This window comes from Coturnix japonica, chromosome 3, assembly GCF_054131305.1.
Source record: "Coturnix japonica strain WE chromosome 3, WE-NBRP24, whole genome shotgun sequence".
Lineage (NCBI taxonomy): Eukaryota > Metazoa > Chordata > Aves > Galliformes > Phasianidae > Coturnix > Coturnix japonica.
The window spans coordinates 86,607,859-86,631,144 of NC_140665.1; the positions used below are offsets into that span (position 1 = coordinate 86,607,859).

The window sequence follows — 23,286 nt, forward strand, 5'->3', positions numbered from 1 at the left end:
TTGTTTGTTGAGAAATATGTCTTTAGGAGTAGTTCCTTAACACATCCACTATCACTTATCAAAAGATGTTCTCAATTAAAGGAGAATTTAGGGAAGTTTAATTGCATATTCATTAACTTACTATAAAAAATGGCTTAGTTTTTGTTTAGTTTAGTTTAGTTTATAAGATAAAGCTAACCTATGGAGCTCTTGCTGCTTATTTGAAGACAGGTAAAAGGCTATATTTTCAATTAAATTTAAATGCTAAACATGTAGCCATATTCCATCTGAAAGACAATTGGTTTCTCCAGCAACATTTCATGCTTAGTAGTACACACAAACATAATAAGATATAACATACAAAATAATGATTTATGCAGAAGCTGGACTGGAATATAATTTCTCCATGAAATGCTTTAATATTACATTTATGCTTCTATGCAAATTCCCAAAGTGGTATTTGATGCTTCTGAGATTCATAGCACAGCAAATACTTTACACGGGGACTTTGGAAAATAGACTGTACATAGAATCAGAGAATTGCTCAGGTTGGAAAAGACCTTTAAGATCACTGAGTCCAACCACAACCTAACAAAACTACCATAACTAACAGCCCTCCGCTAAATCGTGTCCCTGAGCACCACATCCAAACTGTTTTTAAACACATCCAGGGATGATGACTCAACCACCTCCCTGGGGAGCCTGTTCCAGCATTTGTTTTTTAAGGACCACATTACCAAGTAGGGTTTTTGTATGATTTGCCTATTCACATTTTGTTTGTTTGCTTGCTTGCTTCTACACTAATTTTAGTGATGAAAATGCCAGGTTTCCTACCAGTCCCTGCAGAACCCTGCTTAGGTTACAATTTTACATTGACAGCTATTTTTTATAAGCAGTATAACTATATTTCAATGCTGTGAAATCACAGGCAAGGAAAAAGGATCCGAAACTGTAAATATTTGTATTTTCCATATATATTAATAACTTGTATCTTAAAGTTATCATTCTAGGAGTCTTAACATTTTAACTTGTCCCAGCATCCCAGTTTCAATATCCCAATTATGGCAGATTTCCCAAAGTTATGTCACTGCAGAAACTAATACTGGATCAAAGTTTTTGTTTGGTTATTTGTTTTTATTTAATTTAAAGAAATAACAGTAGAAGACATAAGAGATTTATATTAAAGATCCCTGCAATTTTAATTGCTGATCATCATGCTTACACTTATCTCAGTGGTATTAGAATATATATTGTCTTTCCTGTAGGTCTAAAATAACAGTACTCAGCTGTGACTGTAACTGATCTTTAATGAGAGATTTCAGTTCAGGAAATAACTTAACTATAAATAAAGTCAATTATGTTGAAATTTAAGGAATTTAAGCACATTAACAGTTGCTTTTCTGCATCTAGTATATTAGTATCTGTAACTGGATTATCTGGCTTAGTGGTCAACTCCTAGGTTGACTCTCCTGCTTCTTGTGGCAACTCTGTGTTCGGAGTATTCAGACTATTTAAGAAAACAATCTGAGGAAGCTGTGGAGATTTGGATATGAGTGTATTGCACTTACAAACAAAAATTAATTAAGTTCTTTCCATCCAGATTTATTCCATTGGTTAATAAATCGAGCAACAAACCTATTAAGGGTTGCTTACGGATAAAATATACATATATTCTAATTTAGAACCTCATTATGTCCAAATAACATTAGTAACTGAAATGCTGAAGCGCTACTCTTAATTTAGTGTTATAATCAGTGCTTTGCAACGAATCGATCAAATCATATATCTAATGATAGCATTAATGTGATTTATAAGCATATATCCCTATTTTTCTACAGTTTGCTGGAAGAAGTTTCCTGTCCCCGAATTTGGCTTCTTCTAAAACTGTTTTGCTGTGATGTTTGTTATTCTCGCTTCCTAGTTGAAATGGATCTTTCTCCTTCTGGAAAGGAAAGATAAAGGGTTTGCAGGTTGAAAACTTACTGTTGAAGTTTTGTTACTTTGAAAATTTGCTTTTCAGTAAATCAAGAGGAAGCAGTGATTTTGTTTCTGTACTCCTAGTAAGCAGGTAACTTTAAAAAAAGCCACAAAACTGTATTGATGTTTGATGTTCCAATTCCCCTAATTTCTTTTGGTTGTTCTAGTTTTGATTTGCTGTCAGTTTGGTTGTCACTGTTTACACTGTTGCCGTTAATGCATGGTGTAATTATTCGTGATAAGAGTTCTGTAAGTTCACACTGCCCTTAAGTAAATGAATGCATGGCTCCTATCTTTGAATGCTGCCTTTTCCTGAGCTGTCCAGTGCTCCAAGCAGTTGTCAGCCTTGGAAAGCAAGCTCATTGCAACTTTGACACCTCTGTTAGGGCTGTTAATATAAGCCTTTCCATAATGTTCTTGATGTTCATAGATAAATCAATCCCTTATCAACTTGATAGGAGAGTTGTCTATTGAGGTTAAGCAACTTCTTTTGCTGCAGCCAATTTTGTCTGCAGCTTAACTGCTATTGACATTTTGGAGCTAGTTACAGCTACAAACAGGTAAAGATGTTGCATAGGTATATCTGAACAATTCTGTGCTTCAGATGTTTCCCCCCTTAAAAGAAGTCCTCTTTTCTGTTCTTACATTTGTTGATAGATGCAGTGACATGTCTAATAGGTAAAATTACCTCAGATTAGAATTCAGATGCATTATTTAATCTCTTGTTCTCTTTGGCTTATTTAAAAACAAAAACAAATCTAGATCCAGTGGTGCTTGTATTTACAGTCTTACACTGTTACCAGTAGAATTGAGCAAATTCTCAGCTACAATGCACTGTTTTCCAACAGTCACCACCATTTTCTGTGCCTTTTCACCAGGGATAAACAAGAGCCTGCATACTGTGCTTGTGAAAATCTACACCAGCAAAGGTGATCCACTGTGATCACCAGTAGCTGTTGTCACTTCTAAAACACACCACCCACTGCCTCACTGTGCTCTTACTCCACTGTTTGGTCTCCAGAAATGCTCAACGAGTGTCAATGAATGTCAATGGGTGTAATTTTTTCTACACTAAGGAATTCATTGATAAACCTTTCCATCATACACTGTTCCATGCCAGACACCGTTTAGTCAGCCTATGCCTCTTCTGCCATCTGTCACAGGACAAGAACTCATAATTGTTCCGATCAGTAGGTGGGAAAGTTCAGCCTCTACTGCCATACCATCTACATCTGCACCTTACATCATGGGCCAGGGCAATAAAATAAGAGGCGTTACTTTCAGAGCAGCCCTCATAGATGCTTGTTTTTGTACCATGGTGCCAAAGCTAGCTGACTTGTGTGACAGGGCGGGGGGATGTAATTCTCATAGTGCACTACATGTGATGCAGATTATTTATGTGTTTGAAGTAGATGTTTGCTTGGGCAGTTTCCTTTATGAAGGCTCCCCAGACTACCAGTATCTTGCAGTAGTATTACAAGCAACAAACAAGCTGTGTCCTGCAGGTGAGCATTAAATACATCAAGACATTCACTTCTGCCTACAATCTTTAAAAACAGGATTGGGCTATCATTCTAAACTCTTAAGGATGAATCATGAAATTAAGGTTTATATATAACGCACAAACCACTCACTTCTAACTTTCACTGCCTATAACTATTTACATCTTCTAAATGCCAATATATCCACAAACATATGGGTTTATTACAGAACTCACGTATTATGGCATGGATACAAGTTATTTAATGCCTCTGAAGTTTTCAGTAGTCCATAGAATCACAGAATGGCCTGGGTTGAAAAGGACCACAGTGATCATCTAGTTTCAACCCCCCTGTCATGGGAAGGGTCACCCACCACTAGGCCAGGATGCCCACAGCCACATCCAGCATCTTCTAGTTTTTCCTGTGTGATAGTTTGCAACATCAAGATACTGTTAAGACACCCCATGAAAAATAAATCCACTCTGGAAAGCATCTTTAGGAGTGTAATAGCAAAGAATTCTGTCCCAGAGTTTTAGTCCATATTTGTATTTGATGTTAGGAAAGGCAGTAAATGCTAAAAATATGTTGAGAAATAACAGATAGTATACTAATGTGACATACAGGTAAAGGCTTACTGCAGCATTGGCTGCATGTTAATTATTTAGGACACTTGATGGAACCCATAAGGCAAATGTGTGCACAAACAGGAGAAGAACTGATAACCAAGTGCATTTTACTGAGGCATTTTTACTCTGCTCATTACCTTTCCTTTCTGTGGTATACTTGCCCTTCATTCCTTTGTTTCTCACTCCACCCTCCATGATACAATCAGCATCGTAAACTGAATCTTTATACATCTGTAATTTGATTAGAGTAGGTTCAACTAATCAGGTGGTGATGAATGAATGAAGCAGAAGAGAAAATTAGGGCTCTTATCTTTGTGGCAGTTTTTTCTTGCTTTTCTTTTTTGGTGTGGTGGGGCACAATTATAGTGATTTCAAACATGTTTGATAAGCATCCTCTCCTCTGATAGGTCAGCATCACAAGTACTGTGGCCTTTAATTTTCTTTCTGAATGCACTCCTTTAACTTGCAATACCACTTCTTACCCCCACCCACTCAGACCCTTCTCCCCTCTCAGCTGGAGTGCACTCCCCTTTTTCCCTCCTTGCAGCTGTGTTGCAGGCTTCCTGTTGTCATAGTGACAGTAGGCAACTGATAAGAAAGAAGAAGAACTAGTGTGAACAGGCAGCCAATGCCACAAACCTTCTTAGATTCAAGCAAAAAATCGGTGCTGGTGTAATTGCTGCCTCACTCAAGCAGACTCCCAACAGTTTGGAAATCCGATGCTGCTTGACTGCTTTCAACTCCTGATATCATAATGAATATGATCAAGACCTAAGCTTTTGTACTTAAATTGTTGTGATGCAGCTGAATAAAGTCAATAGGGTACTGAATTAAGTAGAAAGGCAACTCAGTAAATTTACTGTTCTGTCTCTGCATCTCTGGCTGTTTAAGTGCTTCATCGTTCTGTATCTCAGTTCATCATCTGCAAAAGCAGGAGATAAAAATGTTTAGCAAATATTGGAAAGGCTTCTGTCGCTATTAATATACATGGCATTTTCATATTAACTGCCATATACTTGTTTCGTGCTTTGCTATAGCACGTGTATCTGTTTGTACTGAACAAAAACAGAACATTGGTATCATACATGTCAAAACTGTGCCCTGACAGGTTTGTGAATACCAAGCAGAAGATGTGACCCTGGCTTATCCTCTCACTGTTAGTGCTCGTGTTGCTTTTTCTGTCTAACCTGACTTGTTTCAAAGCAGCATTTTCAGTTCTCTCATTTTAAGAACAGGTGCAAAAGGAAAGCAGTTTGGATGCAGATTTTCTATTATTCTGTATTGCAATGCTGTTTAAACACTCTAGACACTGTAAAAACAGAGTAGAAAGCTTAAGTTTTTAACATGAATAGATTTACAATCAGTATGGCTGAGTGGATAAGGAAAATGAAGACAGCAGGAAAAAGAATGCGTGCATAGTTGTAACCATGTCTCTTCTAATATGTAGCAGTTTTTGTAAGTGTTTTGCATAACATACAGAACATGCTGCTGATCCAGTCCTTGTGGAAGTGCTGCTGCCTCATGTTGGAAGCCAGAATCAAGCCTTCCCAACGGTTTCATTTTATCACTGTTCTGTTATAGCAGCTGTTGTAATTTATGACAGTTTGTAGGCTTACAGCCTTGCATTGATAGAGCTTTCAGCAGCGTGTCTCCATTCAGCTTCCACTTGGGAAATTTCCTGATCTGAGATCCTTTGCCTTTGGTTATTTCTTTGTACAAAAGTACATGTTTCAGTCTTTTTAGAGTACTGAACAGCGCCTCGTAAATAGTATCTTGTGCCAAGGAACCTTTGAAAATTGCCCTTCATCCATCTCCCTTTCCTAGTACTTTTGTTAAATAATTTTGTTTGCTAGTGTCATGCTATCTTCCTTCTATTTTAGCTCTACAAATGGAAATAGGATCATAATTGGAATATGCTCCGTAACAGCCTTCTGTGGAAATGTAGGAGACTAATGGAATGAAGGTCCCTTGCTTCACTGCAGAATCTCAATTGCTCAGTATTGTAGGAGATGCATTATGTGTGGCATGTATCAGTCTCGCTCACCCTCTTACTTCCTGGGGATCTGTGGAGAGCTGAAAAAATAAAAGTAATGTTGATACAGCAAAAGACAGGAATACCAGCACACAAAATTTATTGCTGTAATCTAGCCAAAACGCATTGCAAGCAATCTGAGTGCATTCTTGAGATACTCAGTTGATTTGAGCAGTATGAACTAGCTGACCAAAGCTACTGCAGTTTTTCTTACTGCTACCAAAATCGTGTACTCCTTTGTTACATCCACGTACCACTAATTTCATTTCCAGAACACGGATATTCAGTGCAGTGTTCCACTCACACTTTGGTTCTGACTGCAAATTGTACTATCACAACATCCACTAAGACTTCTGTACTGAAGAAAATTGAATGGGCAGAATTTGTTGGTAGTGATGATTTTATGTCATGTGGTATTTTTCATCCCGCTGAGGCCACACACTCACTAGTGGGATTCCACAGGGCTCCATTTTAGGACCAGTTTTCTTCAAAATTTTCATAAAATGGACTCAAATGCACAATAAGAAGCATTTCTACTGAGAAGAACCTAATGTCCATCCTTCCCCTTCTTCTGCAAGAGAAGAGAATAAATAAATTGATTCTGTTTTCAAGTACTTCTTTACTTGGTACATAGTTGAACACAGTAAAGGAGAGAAATTTTTAATTTATGAGGAGAGAAATATTAATTTATGCTTCTTACAGTTCCTTAATAATCGGCAATACTAGTGATAGGCTCATTTGTAAGAGCTAAATTAATAAAGCAGTGATACAGCTCTTTTGTTTTTATCTCAGTATTGGGGTTAAATCTTGTCTTTCATTCTGTCCAGCTTTTCTCCTTCTAAAAAAGTCATGGTTTATTGCCATCTCCTTCGTAGCACTTGCTAATAGAAATCTCACATTTATCTGTAATTCCCCTGCCACAGGAAGGGCCACCAACTTCCACATTTAATACTAGAGTTAATTAACTTAGCCTTTGCATCTTTACTTACACTCAACAACTCTTACAACATCTGTAGGGCTAAATGTGGAAGTTGGTGGCCCTTTCTGTGGCAGGGGGGTTGAAGGTTCATGATCCTTGATGTCCCTTCCAACCCAGGCCTTTCTGTGATACTGTGACGCTACTCTCCAGTTGTCACAGTGCTTTTCCTTTTCACTCTGTCTCCTTTCTGTTTTGTTCAGAATGCGTGCTTGGTTAAATACGTATGTAATAAATTGAAGGCTCTGAATTATTTTGAGCTATTTGAAATTGTTTTCTGGTGAATTTCTCCCAGGCTTTGGGTCACAGTACTTATTTATACTTACTCTGCTGCATATAAAGTAATAGCAGAAGAAGTGAACTTCTGTAATGTCCTTTTTAGCATATCTCTTTCACTCTTCTTATCACTTTCACTCTTCAGTGAAAGAGCGAGTAGTAAAAATTAGGACTGCAGTCTCCCTTTACCTTCTCTCACACAAAAAAGTAGCCAAAGCCACAAGCAAACCCTTGCTGTCTCCATCAGGTGCCCATCATTCCGAGCCCTGCTTTCACAGAGTTCATCAATGCACTGGCCCCAATCTCCAGAGAAGAGAACTGCACCAAACCAGTGGTGCAGTTTGCTGGTGGTGTCACTGCAGTGAGATTTTTTCCTGAACTCTTTAGCATTCCAGGATGAAATAAGTCCAGGATGAATGCAGGATCTGACTACCAAAGTCAACCTCCTGATTCTTTGAGAGGGCAGAAACCTGTAGTGGGTTGTCTCTTTTCTAAGATAGCTTTTATGAAGAGATCGCTGTCTTTCTTATACCAGGGAGCCCAGATCTGTACGCAGTACTACAGGTAAGGCCTAACCAGGGCTGAGCAGAGGGGAGGAACACCTCCTTTGACCTGATGGTTTCATTTTCCAAGTTGTTGATCTGTTCTTTGGGAATAATTGAAAGTGAACTGAGTTGTGCATAAAAACATGAATCTTTAGGACTTTTGTAGGACATAACCCATTCATTAAAAAAATAAAAAAGAAGTAAAAAAGTATACAGACATCTAGACATTTCATGCCAAAAATAAAACAAATACAGAGAAAGCCATTTTAGTCTTGTTTCCTGTAATGTATCCAAAAGAGTAACAGTAGCAGAGTGTTAACAACTTCCTTCTTGTACAGATAGAAACAGTAGCAACCATGTAAGATATAAAATTATTCCAGAGACACAGAAACCATTTTAAATTCATGATACCAATTTAGTCAGCTGGCATTGTCTAATCAGCTGTAAAAAATATGTGTGTTCTGCAGGTTTGAGGGAAAGGGCCAAATGAAGCTGTACTCTGTACTCTGAGCCCAGGAAAACATTTGCATTTACAGTGAGATTATTCTTTTTCTGCCTGATTTGCACTTCTTAATTAACGCTCAGGAAGCTGTTACTACTGCAGCAAACTAAGAAAGTATCCTCAAAGCTGCTTTCCTCGCGTCTCAATCCAGCGCTGCATCCACTGTCAGTGTTGCCTCTACTGAAACCTCCACCATCTTGCTGTGTTCACATCCGCTGTTTGGTCTCCAGAAATACAGCAAGTGTTGATGAATGTCATTGGATGCAGTTTTTTTCTCCACGGAGGAATGCGATTCCATATCTTTGCTTTCTCCACACTTCCATGAGCAGCACGCTTTACACGCCATTGTGTCAGACTGCCCCTCTGCTGCCCTCTGTCACGTGGCAACAAAATGTAACAGAATATTGGTGGGAGGATTCAACTTTTGCTGCCATATCACCAGTATTTGTCTCTGGTGTCGTAGGCCAACATAATAAAATAGGAGACATTACTTTGGGCCTTTGTACAGTTCCTTAGTGTCAGAAAGCTTTCTATGATGTAGTACTTGAGAAGAATCAATTATGACCTTGCTACCCTAAGTATTGGAGGAAGTAATTACTGCCATCTTTAGAAGAAACAGTACTGTACTGTGCAGTTTCATCAGGGTCAAAGCATCATTCGGTTCCACCTCAGTTTCCCTGTCTCAGATGGGAGGCGACTGGTTTAAAATTAAGCCAGGGAGATGTGTTTTCTTTTGAAATTTTGTCCTCCCTAAGTCCAAAAAGACTGTGATGCAAATTGCATAATGGAGAAATGTAAAAAGGAAAAATCATTAAGGCCTAGGGTGGGATTTAGTCCCATCTTGTTCTATCACAGATTTCTTAACCTGGTGCTGGGAGTTCTGTTTAGGGAGAACCTCCTTTCTAAAAGTCAGTGTGTGCTAAAGTTAAGTGCTTGTGTTAGAATGAAGTGTATGTGCAGGTATATCAAAGGGAAAGAAATATTATGCATGTCTGTGTTATGTAGTCCGTGACTTATCACTGTTTAATACCTGAAGTTCTATGAAATGGAAAAGAAAAAAAAATAATTGTCAGTTTGTAAATGTGCCAGGTAGTGTAAAATAAAGCAAAAAAAGCAGCAGTGTCTAGTCTGGATTGAGGGTGAAATGTATGATGGAAAAAACTGTGTTCTGCAGGTAGATGACATTTAAAGATTTGTATGAAGTGCAGTGTCATATTTAGACAAATGAACGGGGTTGTTTCACAGATCATGTCATGGAACTGAAGCAGTCACAAAGTCTCATTTTCAAACAAAGGCTCCTGTTTTTCACCAAACTGATTGGGATATAAGAAGAGCATGACATGTTACTAAGCTGAACAGATAGGTTACTGCGCTCACATTGCCATTGTGAGTGCTTCACTTCTAGGTAGAAGCGTAAGGAATTCTAGAAGTGATAGACTGAGTGATTCATGTTATCCCAGCAACATTTTGCACAGCAGTCTGGAATGGATGGCACTGTTGTTTGTTGTTTTTGTTGCTGTTGTTTTTCTTCTGAATTATGATTCACTGAGAGAACCGTGTAATAAATTGTAGTTGTGGCAGCTCTGTCACATGTGATGTTGAATGTGATTGGTTATTGCAAATGATGTAAAGAATTAAGAAATGTTGTAAAATATTACCGTAATTGAATTGAGTAATTACCACATTAACTATTACATTATTTTGATTATAATGTTGATAAGTTGAGATTGGATTTTATTGCCAAGTATCATAATTTTGCTATTTCTGCATCTGTGTACTGTTAGATTGCAGCTTACGTCTGCTCTTTGCTACCGATTATCACAAGGGAAAACTAAATACCATTTTTCCATTAGATTGCTTATCATTTAATATTCTGTGGTCTTTTAGTCTCAATACCTTCTTACACATGTCAGCTGGTGTATTCAGAAATAACATTTTAAAAGCTGATAAGGATTTTAAGCCTGCATTTTTTTCACATTATTTCTGAGCAAAGGGCGAAGTTTGGATTCTATAAGCATTAAATGAAATCTAGATCTGAAAAAAGGATTTTAAAGTAAACTCTGAATATAAAGTCATTGCATACAAGGGTAGAGGAAAGAATAAGTTTTCTAAGTGTAGATATGTCATCAAATGTTTAAAATATCTCCTATTGATTTTAAATAAATGTTCCAAATCTCCCCCTCCAATTCATGGTGATACTGTCTGTTCAAATACAAGAATATGATCTTATTAGCCAGACACTAAGAAGAGTTCTGTATTTAGAAGCAATTAGTCTTTGCAGCTGCTAAACTATAAAAACTCCATAGGCAGTTTTAGGATCCTTGAACATTTCTGATTTGGGAGCCTTCAGAAGAGTTAATGGTTGTCATTGAATCTCTGTTCTGTTTTCGTGGCTGTGAAATCTGCTCGGCTCCCTGTTTTTTTCATTGAATCGATGCAATCATTTTCAGTGGTTTTGGGGCTCACCGTTGAGGCCAGTTAGGAAATGCTCTGTGATGCCTCCATACGAAGGTTGTTTGCACATCACCCCAAGAAAGCAAAAATAAAGACAAGAAGCTTGAAATTAAAAGCATTATTGAGAAAGATCATTAAAAGGTCAAAATATTCCCTTTTTTAAAAAAATTAAGTCACTGAACTGTGCTGAATTTGTAACAGCAAAGTTGTTATTTACAAAAGGGGCTTCATAAAGCACGTTTTGCATGATGGGGCAGAAGGCCTAAAACATATTGTTGGTATTAATTTATTCATTGGAATAATTTCAAATGTCTCCTGGATGCCTTAGATCAATGTGTTTGTGTACTGGCTGTACGTATCAGAGAGCAAAGCAAAGCAAGCTCAGATTCTGTTTCATCATGTATCCAGCTGGGATCATGAATACACGTTGCTGCTGTGTACTGTAAGATCAGAGAAGCAGCAGATACAGAGTAGTAACGGGGTCTTCAGTTTCTCCCTGTACAGATTATGTGACTGTTGTATGTAAACTGTGAGAGTGTTGTGCAAAGCCTGATTTTAGACACAGTCAATATCTAAGACACTGGTCTAGAACTAAGAACTGAAGGAGGAAATGTGACCCTGCACCTTGTCCTGTGTAAAGTTGTGTTCTGTGGCTCAGAAGCACATTGCAACAGTGACTGTGTTGCAGGTAGGCTCAATAACCTACCAAAACAACAACAAAATTCACAACAGTTTTGATCCACTTAGAAAAAGACACTGCACAAAGTAAAGATTCTTACCAGGAAGAACAAAGAAGACAACAGCTATGAGAAAAAAGCTACACCAGGTGGCGTGGGAGCTACTTAAGGACACCATATGTGAAATACAAGTCCAGCACCCACCACCTGTCTTGAAAGCCTTGAGAAAAAGTGAAAGGAAGGCAACACAGCTAAACAGAATGAAGGAAGTTGATAGAAACAATTGGGTATCTGTTTAAAAAGCTGAATTCGTGCTCAAATGATGTTTTAGATATTTAAATGTCAAAACTCAGCAAGGCAGGCAAAGGGAGATTCTGTACTGGGATTTCTCAAAGCGTATGTGAAAGTGATTTGGTGATCATGGAACAAAAATAATGGTATAATAAGATCACCTGTATCAGATTTGATTCACCTAAAAAATCTAAAAGAATTCAAGAAAATAAAAGACCAGATAGTTGGCACTGATGCATAACCCCTTACTCAAAATTGCCTTGTTATCAAAGACTTTGAGGATGGATACTGTGATGCCTCTTTTTAAGAACAGTTCTTAAACCATCCGGGGAACTGCAAGCTTGATATTCTGGTGCTGGCCTTAGGCAGCTTAGTACAAATTATAATGCGATATAAGATTCATGGTGACTTGGAGAGCTGTGATCTATGTGGGAAACATAACATGAATTTTGCAAAAAGGAAATTGCAAACGTCCTGGAATCCTTTGAAGAGCTGGGAAGTAAATATGTGTTTATGGGTGGTACAGCTGATGTGCTTTACATAAATTTCCACAGGTTTTTTGATAAAAGCATTTACCAAAGGTTTTTGAGACAGTATAAAAGGGAAAGTCTCAGAATCGGTAACTGGACAAATAGAAAGCAGCACTTGTCAAAATAGAGGGAGGTCAAGGCTTGTTCAATAGCTGGTCAGGTAAAAAGAGTGAGTGGGGAGGTTAGGCTTCTTGGTGATACACAGATGTTAACTGTAGTAATGACAAGAGCTGGTTACAGTGTCATCCCAAATAGTGGCTTGTCAAAAATAGCAGGTGAAACCCAGTCAGTTGTCAAAAAAGCAATCGAGTTCACCTGTCACTGAGTTGGCTGTACCAAGCAGGAGTCAGATTTTGCAGTGTAAAGAAAAACTGTGAAAACATATCAGTACTTGTCTGCAGTGGAAAAAAAAAACACCCAAAATGATGGGAATTATTAGTATAAAAAGCAGGAGTTTTCTGCTGTTTGTGAATAAGTTGTCTGTGTTTAAAACCAGGTAAACATTTATGGTAGAAATGCACTGTGTGGTATATGCCTTTATGTACTACTGTCATCACTGTCAATTGAATTTGCCTTAAATCAGGCAGGTAGTGCCCAGTTGTAAGTAGTGCCAGTGGTAAGCAGCATATAGAGGGGCCTGGGTTGAAAAGCACCGTCATCATCTAGTTTCAACCCCCCTGCTATGTCTACTAGATAAGTGCAGCATTTAGCAGTTCACCAACATCACAAGTGCTGAAGATCACTAGGAGCATGAGAAGGGTTTTTTTTCTGATTCAGATTATCAGATGAAAATACTGCGCTCCCCAAAAAGAGACTGAAATGTTTGTGTGCAGTCTCATGCTCCTGAGATCTTTTCAGTATTTTTCTTTTCGTAGTGAACCATTACATTTTGTTGCAATTGTTAACCACAGTTTTTCCATCTTAGTCAAATTATTGGTACGTGGAAAATTCATCTGCTATAACAGAGAGAAAAAGAAAGTTTAAATTAGATGAAATACCAGGAGAGAGAGAGGTACATGTCCTGTTTAATCTCAGCAGAACAGAATTAACATAAATGAGGTCCTGAAAGCATACTGTGGGAGTGAGTCCTTGAGCAGGAGAGCCAGCTGCTGTACTTGAGTTATGATGAGTGCGTGGTAGAGGAGCTCAGAGGATGTTCGTTGACTGTCTTTTCCCTCACACTGCTTTGCCACCTTCTTCTGTTTTCTTCGTTTTGTTTTGTTTTCTCTTTTGGGCTGTGCTGTTCTAAAGGAATCTTTAGGGATCGTTAGAAATTTTTGCCATCATCAGTTTGCTTTTGGGTACCTGGAGCCTAACATTTCAGTATGGCATGCTACGTAACTTTGCATACCATTCTTAGACTTGTGGACACTTGAGAAAGTAGTCTCCCTGCTTTCATTGTCTTACATGATGCTTTCCCTGGATGTTTTCCTCTGTTGTTGCATGAAGGCACTTAAAGAATACAACTGAACTTGAAGAAGATCTTTCCAATCACGTAGTTGCCAGCAATGTCTTCATACTCTTGGTTAATGTAAGCGGGAAACACAGTCAGCAGAAGCAGTTTGCTTTTACCTTATGGAATTTAATCAATTTGTGTCTCCAGCTGCTGATGAATTACATAAAATAACTCCTTAGTATAATAGAGGTTAATAAATAAAGTCAGCAAATTCAAAGCTCTAATGTAAACTGTTATTTATGTTATGTGCTTTTTTTTTTTTTTACTCGAAGATACAAACTGGATGCGAACTTTGTGTTATCAAAATTCAGTAAGCTGTTTTTATAAACCATCTTCAGGTCTTCATCGATGGAGCTGTGCCCCTGTTCTGTTAAGGAGACATGAGATTTGCATGGAGAAGCTTTTTTTTTTTTTACATTTCAGACCAGACAAAATGAGTTGTTAATAAATTATTTAACTTTTGCCTTTTTTTCGGGCTATTCATTACCACTTTTACATCACTCTGTCAGTCAGATTAGTGTGACTGCATCTGCATGGTAAACTACATCAAGAAAGGCTAAAAATAATCCAGTCAGGAGAAAAAGAAATTACATTCCTAGCAGATCCTGAAGAGTGTTCTTATTAAGGCTTATTTAAGGCTAAAAGAAATTACCATGGCTGAAAAATGCTCATGAACGTTCTATCTGGAAGCTACTTTGCTTAGTCTGACAGAGGTCACCAAGTCCAGTCTGAACAGGTTGAAGACAATTGCTTCTGTATAATTAGATTATGTGATAAACTAAGCTGCATGTGGAGCAGAGAGGGGTCACAGAGGGGAGAGAGGTGTCAGCTGTTAGGGACAGAGAGAGAAGAAAGAATCTTGTAGATTTGGGACAAGCCAGAGGTCCAGTTGTGAGTATAGTTTGTATGATCAAAAGCTGATGATTGTGTGTTAGTTAAGTGTTTATTCATCTGGAGGTGTTCAGGGCCAGGTTGGATGGCGCCCTGGGCAGCCTGGTCTAGTATTAAATGTGGAGGTTGGCGGCCCTGCCTGTGGCGGAGGGGTTGGAGATTCATGATCCTTGAGGTCCCTTTCAACCCAAGCCATTCTATCATTCTATGATTCTGTTATCTAGCATGTCATTTAATCATTATGTAGTATACATGACACATTTTTGTTACAGTGTCGCTGTGACATAATAAGCCTCTTCAGCCCCTGTGAAAAATTATTGCAACCAAGTTGATATCTACTGAAATTTTTGAAATTCCTACTGGTTTGAAACATTAAGAATCAGTCAAAGGTTTGTGTGCACAGGACAGTGGATTTTGTTAATAAAAAATCAGAGCCAGACTTCAAGGTTCTCATAAAGAAGCATCTTTTTCCATATTACCAATTTTTGTAAAATAGACTTAATTCTTCTCAATTGCTGGAAGTATCTCATACAAATTCATTGTCTGCATTTCCTCTGTAGCTAAGAGAGGGGGAGAGAGAAAGATGGTGAAGACTGCTGGAGTGCTTTTTCATTGCAGGTGGTTTAGGATGAAGCAAATTGCTTTATGATAATTTTGGCCTCTGGATTTATTAGAGGGAGCACAGATCTAAGTGTGCACTGAGTACATACTTTTTTAGACAGCTCAAGTTATAGAAGATGACTCCCACAGAACATTTTATTTAATATCACTCTGTGGGCTGTGACTTAAGCATTATGGTTTATATTTCTTCTACAACTCCTATTTATGTATTAGCATAACTGTTGTAATCAGGTAGCCTTGCTGCCTGTATAAACGACTTCTTGAATCCCTTTAATCTCTTGGCTTCTGTGCTTACTGCACACTTGTCAATTTAATAAGTTAACTGTATTGTTCAGAAAATAGGTGTTTACTTTTTTCTATTTGCTTGCGAAACTGCTCAGATTAATTAGATGTCACCTTGTTCTTGCATGAGGAGGCAGAAATGGAGCCCATTTTATTAATCTTTGTTTCAGTCAAGTAATACCTATCTTTTTGGCATGTCTCTGATAACTTCTATGAGAGTCGTGTTCTTTTCTGACAACATCTTGTGCTGGGACTGTGCTAAGAAATAAAACTTGTCAAGCTTGAGGAGTACAGCAGGTTTATGTAATAGCTTTGTAATGTTGTTGCTGTTATTTTCCATCCTGTTTCTTTGGTACGCATACAAGATGTTTGCTGATTTGATCACCGATACCCACTGAACGTATGTTCTCTTTGAGCTTCCCATAGGTCTAGTTTTTGTTTTGCTTTTCCCAGATTGAGAACAGTTCACTCTGACCATAGGAGTGAGTTGTCTAGATGTGTCAGTCTGTGTACATTGCTTTGCATTTCCCAACATCTAATCTCATCTCTTCCTGGTGTCAAATCATGACTAGTTCCATACATAGAGCAGTAGTTGTCGAGGGGGAGAAAACTGGAATAATAAGAGCAAAATTTCAGACTTAATGGTAAGTTGTTATAATATGTGGGAAAGAATGATAAAAAGGATAAGAGAACTCGGTAATGTCTTACCTTAATAATATTTGTTTCTTGTGTTGGAGGAAGCTCAGTACAGTTCTAATTTCCATTTAATCAGGAAATCTTAATAACACTGCTGTATGGGAATGCTAAAGTAAATCTGCATTTTGACACTTTCATGTGCTCTCTTCAGACCTTGTGCTGTCCTGATGTAACACAGATAAGGAAACTTCTGGATTTGGCTCAAAACTTAATTATCTTAAGCCCTGTTTTCCCTTGTGCACCACTTTTCTTTCAGGTGGCTTAAAATCAATTGAGGGTGCTTAACTAGACAACATGCCATAGTTTTGCTGTGATTCTTGGATGCTTAAAAACATGTTGTACCACTTTGCTGAGAGCTCAAATTAGAGTAGCTGTATTAGCAAACAGTGTGTTCAGGTTAACAGAGGGTCGAGAATTTTTAAGGAACAATATATCTGTGTTTATAGTGGAATTCACCTATTATAGCACAAATACTCCCATGAAATTCCAAATTAAGATCTTGAGATGAAACACTGGTGTTTTGTTTATATTATCTTTCACCATTCATATCTGCCTTCAGTTCTGCTATTTTATTCCTACAGGACCACACAGACATTATTTTTCCCACATCCCATATGCTCAAATCGTGTATAAAGATATTTAACTCAAATACCATGCATGCAAAACATTCCACGCTGTGGGTATGAGGTGACGTTTGGTGTGTCTTTACCATGCTGTGCCGTTCAATTACAATACAGCAAATTTATTTTTACACAGCCTTCTTCGTAGAAAGTATAGAAAATTGCTTTGTGGTGAGTCATCTGTCAGCTAAAGAACTAAAAGTCTTGTGGTGATATTTAAAGAGAGAGAGTGGCTCAGAGCTGACAGAGTTCAAGACAGAAAAAGAAACAGGAATGAAAGAGAAGGCCTCTATCTGTGGAGAAAATAGAGGCAAAGACTGGAGGGGGAGGAGTGATGAGAAAGCCAAATGCACTGGGGATGTCAGAGGCAGCTCAGGATACCACGCAGATCAGTTGGAAACATAGTTTGGGCTCCAGATGTCTCTGCTGGATCACTCTGGCATTAGACAAGCAAAGAATCTAGAGAGAATTGCATAAAATCAGGTAATTGGGCTCGGTGTAATGGGAGGAATTTAGAAACGTGCAGGTAGAGGCTGAGGGAAGGATAAATGGCTTAACTTATAATGGCAAAGCATTAGAGGAACACTGGTATTCAGGGCTTCGTGATTAAATGTGTGAGCATTTTGTTAGACTACGGAAGAGGGAATTTTAGTTAATTAGATGGGAAATTATTATAGGCATGAATACAGATTTCAGCAGCAGTGCAGTCAAAAGGAGGATGGATTCTGGCAGTCTTCCTTTGCTAGTGCCAGGAAGGCTTGAATTCAGAAGTGAGTGGAGTGTGTGGGAACAAATCAGTTCAGGGTCAGAAATGACTTTGGAAGGTCTAGTTTTGTGAACAGTGATAAGATATGAATAAAGAAATATGAAAGCTTTCTTGGGGAGCAGGAGGGACTTCTTTCCCTGGACATTTGAACCTTTTGAAGAATTAGCTTGTAAGAAAATTACAGTGTAGCAAGGGAATGGCAGAACCAAGGCAGGCTGTTAAAGGAACACAGATTGCTTGCCAAGGTCACTGATGCTCTGCATGCTTTCCCTAGAGCAGTATGATACCACAAACAAAAATGATGTTTGAGGAGAAGAAAGAAGAAGAATCAGAAACAGGTGCCTGATGTTTTTAAGGCACAGTACTGTCATAGAGGGATGCATCAGTCCTTCGTTGTGAATTATGTGCCTTCTTGGATTCTTCGTCAAGTCTACCATCTGGTAGTATGGACCTCTTACAAGAGCTCCTCATCTCATACTCTCCAGCCTGCACACATTGGTTTTGGCCCTGATGGTTCATTTGGCTTTACTCTCTGCATAGAACCATATTATGTGTAATATAATATAAAGCATGTAGCACGAAGGAGAATACAGTCTTTATTGAAAGTAAAAGGGAGAAGAGCTTTTCTTAATGCATTCACAGAAGTTGGCTTTGACATTGTAGAACTCAAAGGCATTCTAATCATAAAAATAAAGTTAGAGCAACTCAGATGTCCCAGAACTTGAAAGGAGTAATGTATCATTTTATGCAGTTCTAAAGTGCTTATTACAGATCTTATTTACAACTATTGTTTTTGAATCTACAGATGAGGAACATGAAGTACAGACCAAGAGAAAACGCATTCGAAGAAAGAAACTGAAAAACAGTTTACAAGACTCTAATATTTTACATGGAGAACAAGTAGAATCTGGAATGCAGGAGACTCTTGTTGAAGATAATTTACAGCTGCAGCAGATAGACAGCTCCAAAATCAGCAAAAACAAAAGGAGAAAAATGAAAAAGAAGCGACAGAAAGAAAAAATGAGAGCAGCTGGCTTGCTAACAAAAACTACTAGCGTGGATTTTACATATCAGCCTGACAAAAACAACAGAGAAGGAGCATCAGACTTAAAAGACACAGATGAAAAGGCAGATAGCATTCTGGATTTCTTGCAGGCAACACAGCAAATTTATTTTGCTGACAGTATGTATTACTTTCTACTTTTTCTTCTGTGAATACTACCACGCTGAGGAAAATAGATATGCACTTCTTATTTCCGTAGAATGGGCTAAGTCTACTAGAGAAGTCTATCTTTTGAACTCATGCAGATAATGAGAATTTATCCCATTTTCTGGTGTGTACAAGAAAACATCCATATCAACGTAAAACTTGTAGTCCTAATTGCTTTGTTTCTCCATGGACTAAATTCTTTTCTCTGAAAGCAAACATCCAGAAGTATTACTTGCTTTTGGAAATGCTCAGATGAAGGCAATAATTACTGTTCTAAACTGCTTTCATGTTTACTGTCTCCAATCCAACCTACTTTTCAAAAAGCTTTTTATACATTATTTGTAATGTGTAATGAAATCTAGACAGATTGCATTCAAGATGAAAGAGGAGGATACCGTTGGCATTGGGAAAGTGTGTTTTCATAAAGTAGTTGTGAAAAAGATGAATGTCAACTGATGTTTAATGCACTTTCTGCAGCACTTTAGATAGGATTACGTGGTTATGATCCCTAATAGCCTATTGTACTTCCTCTTTGGCCACTAAACACAGGGAAGTTCTCACTGTTGTAGATAAATGTGTTTCTTCCCTTGTCCTCTGAAAAGAGCTTTCTGTATGATGCTTTGTATGATGTCATAAACGCCTTCCAGAAATAATGATGTTTTAATGATAAGTATCATAATTATATGTACTTACACCGGATTCTGTTGGTATCTTCTAGACTCAATGTGTTTTCTCATAGGTAAGATATTGTGTTCTTTAGCTGCTCGGCTCAGAACATAGCTTTAAAATGATAATTGTCTTGTAAAGCTGAAAAAAAAACAACAAAAACAGTGGAAATATTTTCCAAGTGCATGGCCTTGGCTGTCTTTATGGAGCTACATGAAGAATATTAAACAGCTTACCTACCTGTATGACCCACCTTAAGTTAGAGCTGTCAGCCCCACTCCCATAGAATTCATCTTCTGACTACTGAATTACTTTGAAAGCCCTGTTAGGATGACACGAGGGATTTCATGCTAATTTGTTTTCCTCAAGATTTATGCATAGAATTTTCTTTGCTTACTGTTAAAATATTTCTGCTGTGTCAAGTCTTCATGTGCTGTCAAGTATTTGAAAGACATCGTACTTGCTGGCTAATGTACCTCCATCATCAGATATAAGAATTTTACTACTTTGTTGTATGGCTAAGTAAATGTAGCCTACACTGTTTGCATGTGCAGTAGTGTAATTCCAGACTGACTGACTAAAACTGCAAACTCAGTTAACTATTCTGTTGTTAATACATGTCCGAGAACAGAAAACTGGTCAGTTTTGCACAGCTGTGTCAATGCAATACTTTTGACAAAACATGTGCAGGTAAGACATCACATCTGTGAGCCAGTGTGACTGACTTTCTTGCTAAATGAGTCTTAGTATATATGTTGTTCTGTCCTTATGCTCTTTGCCTTATCTAGTTTTTGTGTCACGATGAATTCTATTGTCCTTTTTACAATTTCCCCTTTTATAATAGGTCAAATAATTAATTAAAAATAGAGCTGTTCAGTATGTGATATTTGCTTGTAAGTTGTTGTATAAAGGAAGTTGCCATCTGTAAAACTTCTCTGTGCATGTTGAATATTCTTATTGTTTTTCCCACTGTTTTTCCAGATAAATCAAAATGCTCCGATTCCACTGTAAATTCAGCTGCTCAGGAGCTTTTACAGTGTCTTGAATCTTGCAATGTGTCTTCTTCAGATGTAACTCTTTTACATCAGATGAAATCCCTTGTATTGCTACGAGATATTGACAGACTGAAGGATGCTTTGAAACAATTCCAAGAACATTCCATGATGCCTCCTGGTATGTACAATTGACACATGATCGTTCACTGATGGTCTTTTTTTGTGTGGACTAAAATCCAGATTTTTTGTGTTGGGAAGCTGTAAATAATTGTATACTAGTAAACCTATGCTTAGATGAGATTTGAAAGCATCATTTCCACAGAAAATGGAACAATTCCCCCTATTTCTTATTTAGTTATAAAACATTCCATATTCTTCAGTATTTGGAGAGTGCAAGATGATTACAGTTCTTAAAACACTTTATTTACCTCAAATACAGATTCTTTAAGATACAAAAAATAGATTATAGAAGCCCTGAAGGTTCTGATAGCTACAAAATGTCCAGGTATGCATGGAACAAAATCCTTCCTGCATTCAAGGATTCAGTTCAAGAATTAATCACAAGTCTAGATTTTATGATCTTAATTCTTGTCAGATAGTCTTGACAGATGTAATACACATTGCAAACTTAGCAAGACTCAACAGGAGTAGTGGTAATGGTAATTCTCCCCTTATTAAATGACCTGAATAAGCTTCTATTGATTAAATCCAAGTGGAACTGTTGAAGTGACCACAGTCAGGATATTCCTTATGGGCCTAACCCAAATTCTGTGGAAGATAGCAGGAATTCTGCTAGTTTTGCAGTCTCTAGGCAATCTGCCCTTTTTTCCTTTTCTATAGCAAAAATATCAAATTGAAGAGAAAAGAGAAAATATAAGCAAGTAAGAATCAAATCTATACAATTATGGTAGTTTTCAGGTGTGTGTATTTGTCACTTAAAAAAACAGAAAACAATTTGCTGAAGTGTTTTGGTTTTTTTTGTGTATGTGTTCTTTTGTTGTTGTCGTTTTCTTTTTAATTATTTTTTATTGTTATAGATACAAGCCTTCCAGTATCAGAAAGGGGCCTACAGGAAAGCTGGGGAAGGAGTTTTTATGAGGACAGAATGGCAGGGATATGACTTTATAATGTAAGAGGGTAGATTTAGACTAGATATTAGGAAGAAATTCTTTACTATGAGGGTGGTGAGACACTGGAACAGGTTGTCCAGAGAGGCTGGAAGCATTCAAAGCCATGGGCTTTGAGCAGCCTGGTCTAGAGAGAAGTGTTCATGCCTATAGCAGGGGGTTGGAACTGCGTGATCTTAAAGGTCCCTTCCAACCCAAACCATTCTGTGATTGCACAATTCTGTGATATTGTTATGAATTATTAAAGGATAATTAAACACCTGCTAAATATTAATTTGGCTCAGCCAAGTTTAGCAGTACATTCAATTAGTAATTGAGGAATTTCAGTGAATGAAAATATAATGCTCTGGATTTTTTCATTGAATTAGGCATTTAACAACACATTTATTTTCCCTATCTTTGACTCAGTAATAGGCTGTTTTGTGCAGTTTTTAACATTTTAGATTTCTTTCCCAATGAGCAAGTGATAAAAGTCATGGTTATAAAGATTTGTTGTCTCAGTAGATTCAAGTATTTGTTATGGAGATGCAGCATAGGACTCTTCTACATATTAGAAGTCTCAATTATTTTTTGCCTTTGTTTTCTGACTTTAACTTTACTGGGATGTGGTGTTCTAGAAGGAAAGGTTATTCCTTCTTAACATGGTGAAAATAAAGCATTTTTTCTTAATTTTAGTAGAGTGCCTTATTTTTACAAAATTAATCCGTTTTATTTCCTGTAGTTCACAAAACAATATGGTAACCCTTTTTCCTTTGACTACTACTTAGTGTGCCAGCACTGAAGCAGTAGTAGCAGGTGCTATGTTTGGTTCAGTTTTGCCTTTAATTCCATCTTTTTCATATACATGTACATTCTCCTTTCCTAAATTTTACAAAATAAACATATTATGATATAATTTTTATATATTTTTAAATTATTCTTCTGCTGGTTCCATTGGATAAGCTCTTGAATCTTGAATTTTAAATCAAAAAAGTCCTACTGGTATTTCCATTTTGTAGTCTTTAACAAAAAATACTCTGCAGTCTTCTATAAACTTAGGGAAGAGAATGTTTCGAATTCAAATAGGCAGACATTTCTACCAGTGAGAGCTTTGCAAGCCTAAATCAGAAAGCCGGTAGCCATTTGTAGAAGGCAGCCAGTTGTCTTCAAGATCCTTCACAATACAGTGAGCAAAAGCAATGAGATGCAACTGGAAGTGATGCTTCATTTGCTGGTTAGAGACTGGTTGAAATGAGAGCTGCTTAATTCTCATTTCACATCAATTATTACAGTGTAGGTGATCACCTAATTAAAAAAAAAATGTAATCATCTCCTAATTTACAAACTTATTCAGCTTTTACTCATCAGCTTCATTCCATTATCTATTAACATTTTCCCTTTGCTGGTTTGTATCAAGTTTCAAATTATTCTTCCCTTGTTGCCTGGGAAATTATCACTCAGAGATGAGCCAGAAGCTTCTTTTAACTGTCTGTCTTTGGAGAGTTGTCCTTTATATGTACGTCTCCTTTGTGTGAGAGGTACATTTTGCACATCAGAAGTAATGGAGTTACTGTGTGCCAACAATAAGCAGGCTGGATACACAGAGGCCCTGCAATATCTAAATTAAACTT

The 23,286-nt window shown here is 37.5% G+C and overlaps 1 protein-coding gene across 7 annotated transcripts in view; it reads left to right on the top strand.

Moving 5' to 3' along the window:
- The window catches only part of ERICH1 (glutamate rich 1), an 85,114-nt gene that overhangs the window by 35,812 nt on the left and 26,016 nt on the right, over nt 1-23,286 (top strand). For 6 of the 7 annotated variants that reach the window (XR_014944228.1, XR_001554412.2, XR_014944229.1 and 3 more), the window contains 2 exons: nt 18,484-18,861; nt 20,536-20,727. Coding sequence is in view for 4 of the 7 variants with exons in the window: in XM_015859339.3 (XP_015714825.2) it covers nt 18,484-18,861; nt 20,536-20,727 (570 nt within the window). In the remaining 3 variants the exon portion in view is untranslated. Of the gene's footprint in view, nt 1-17,261; nt 17,396-18,483; nt 18,862-20,535; nt 20,728-23,286 lie in introns of those variants that run through there. The other variant, XM_085542138.1, reaches the window with a different exon arrangement.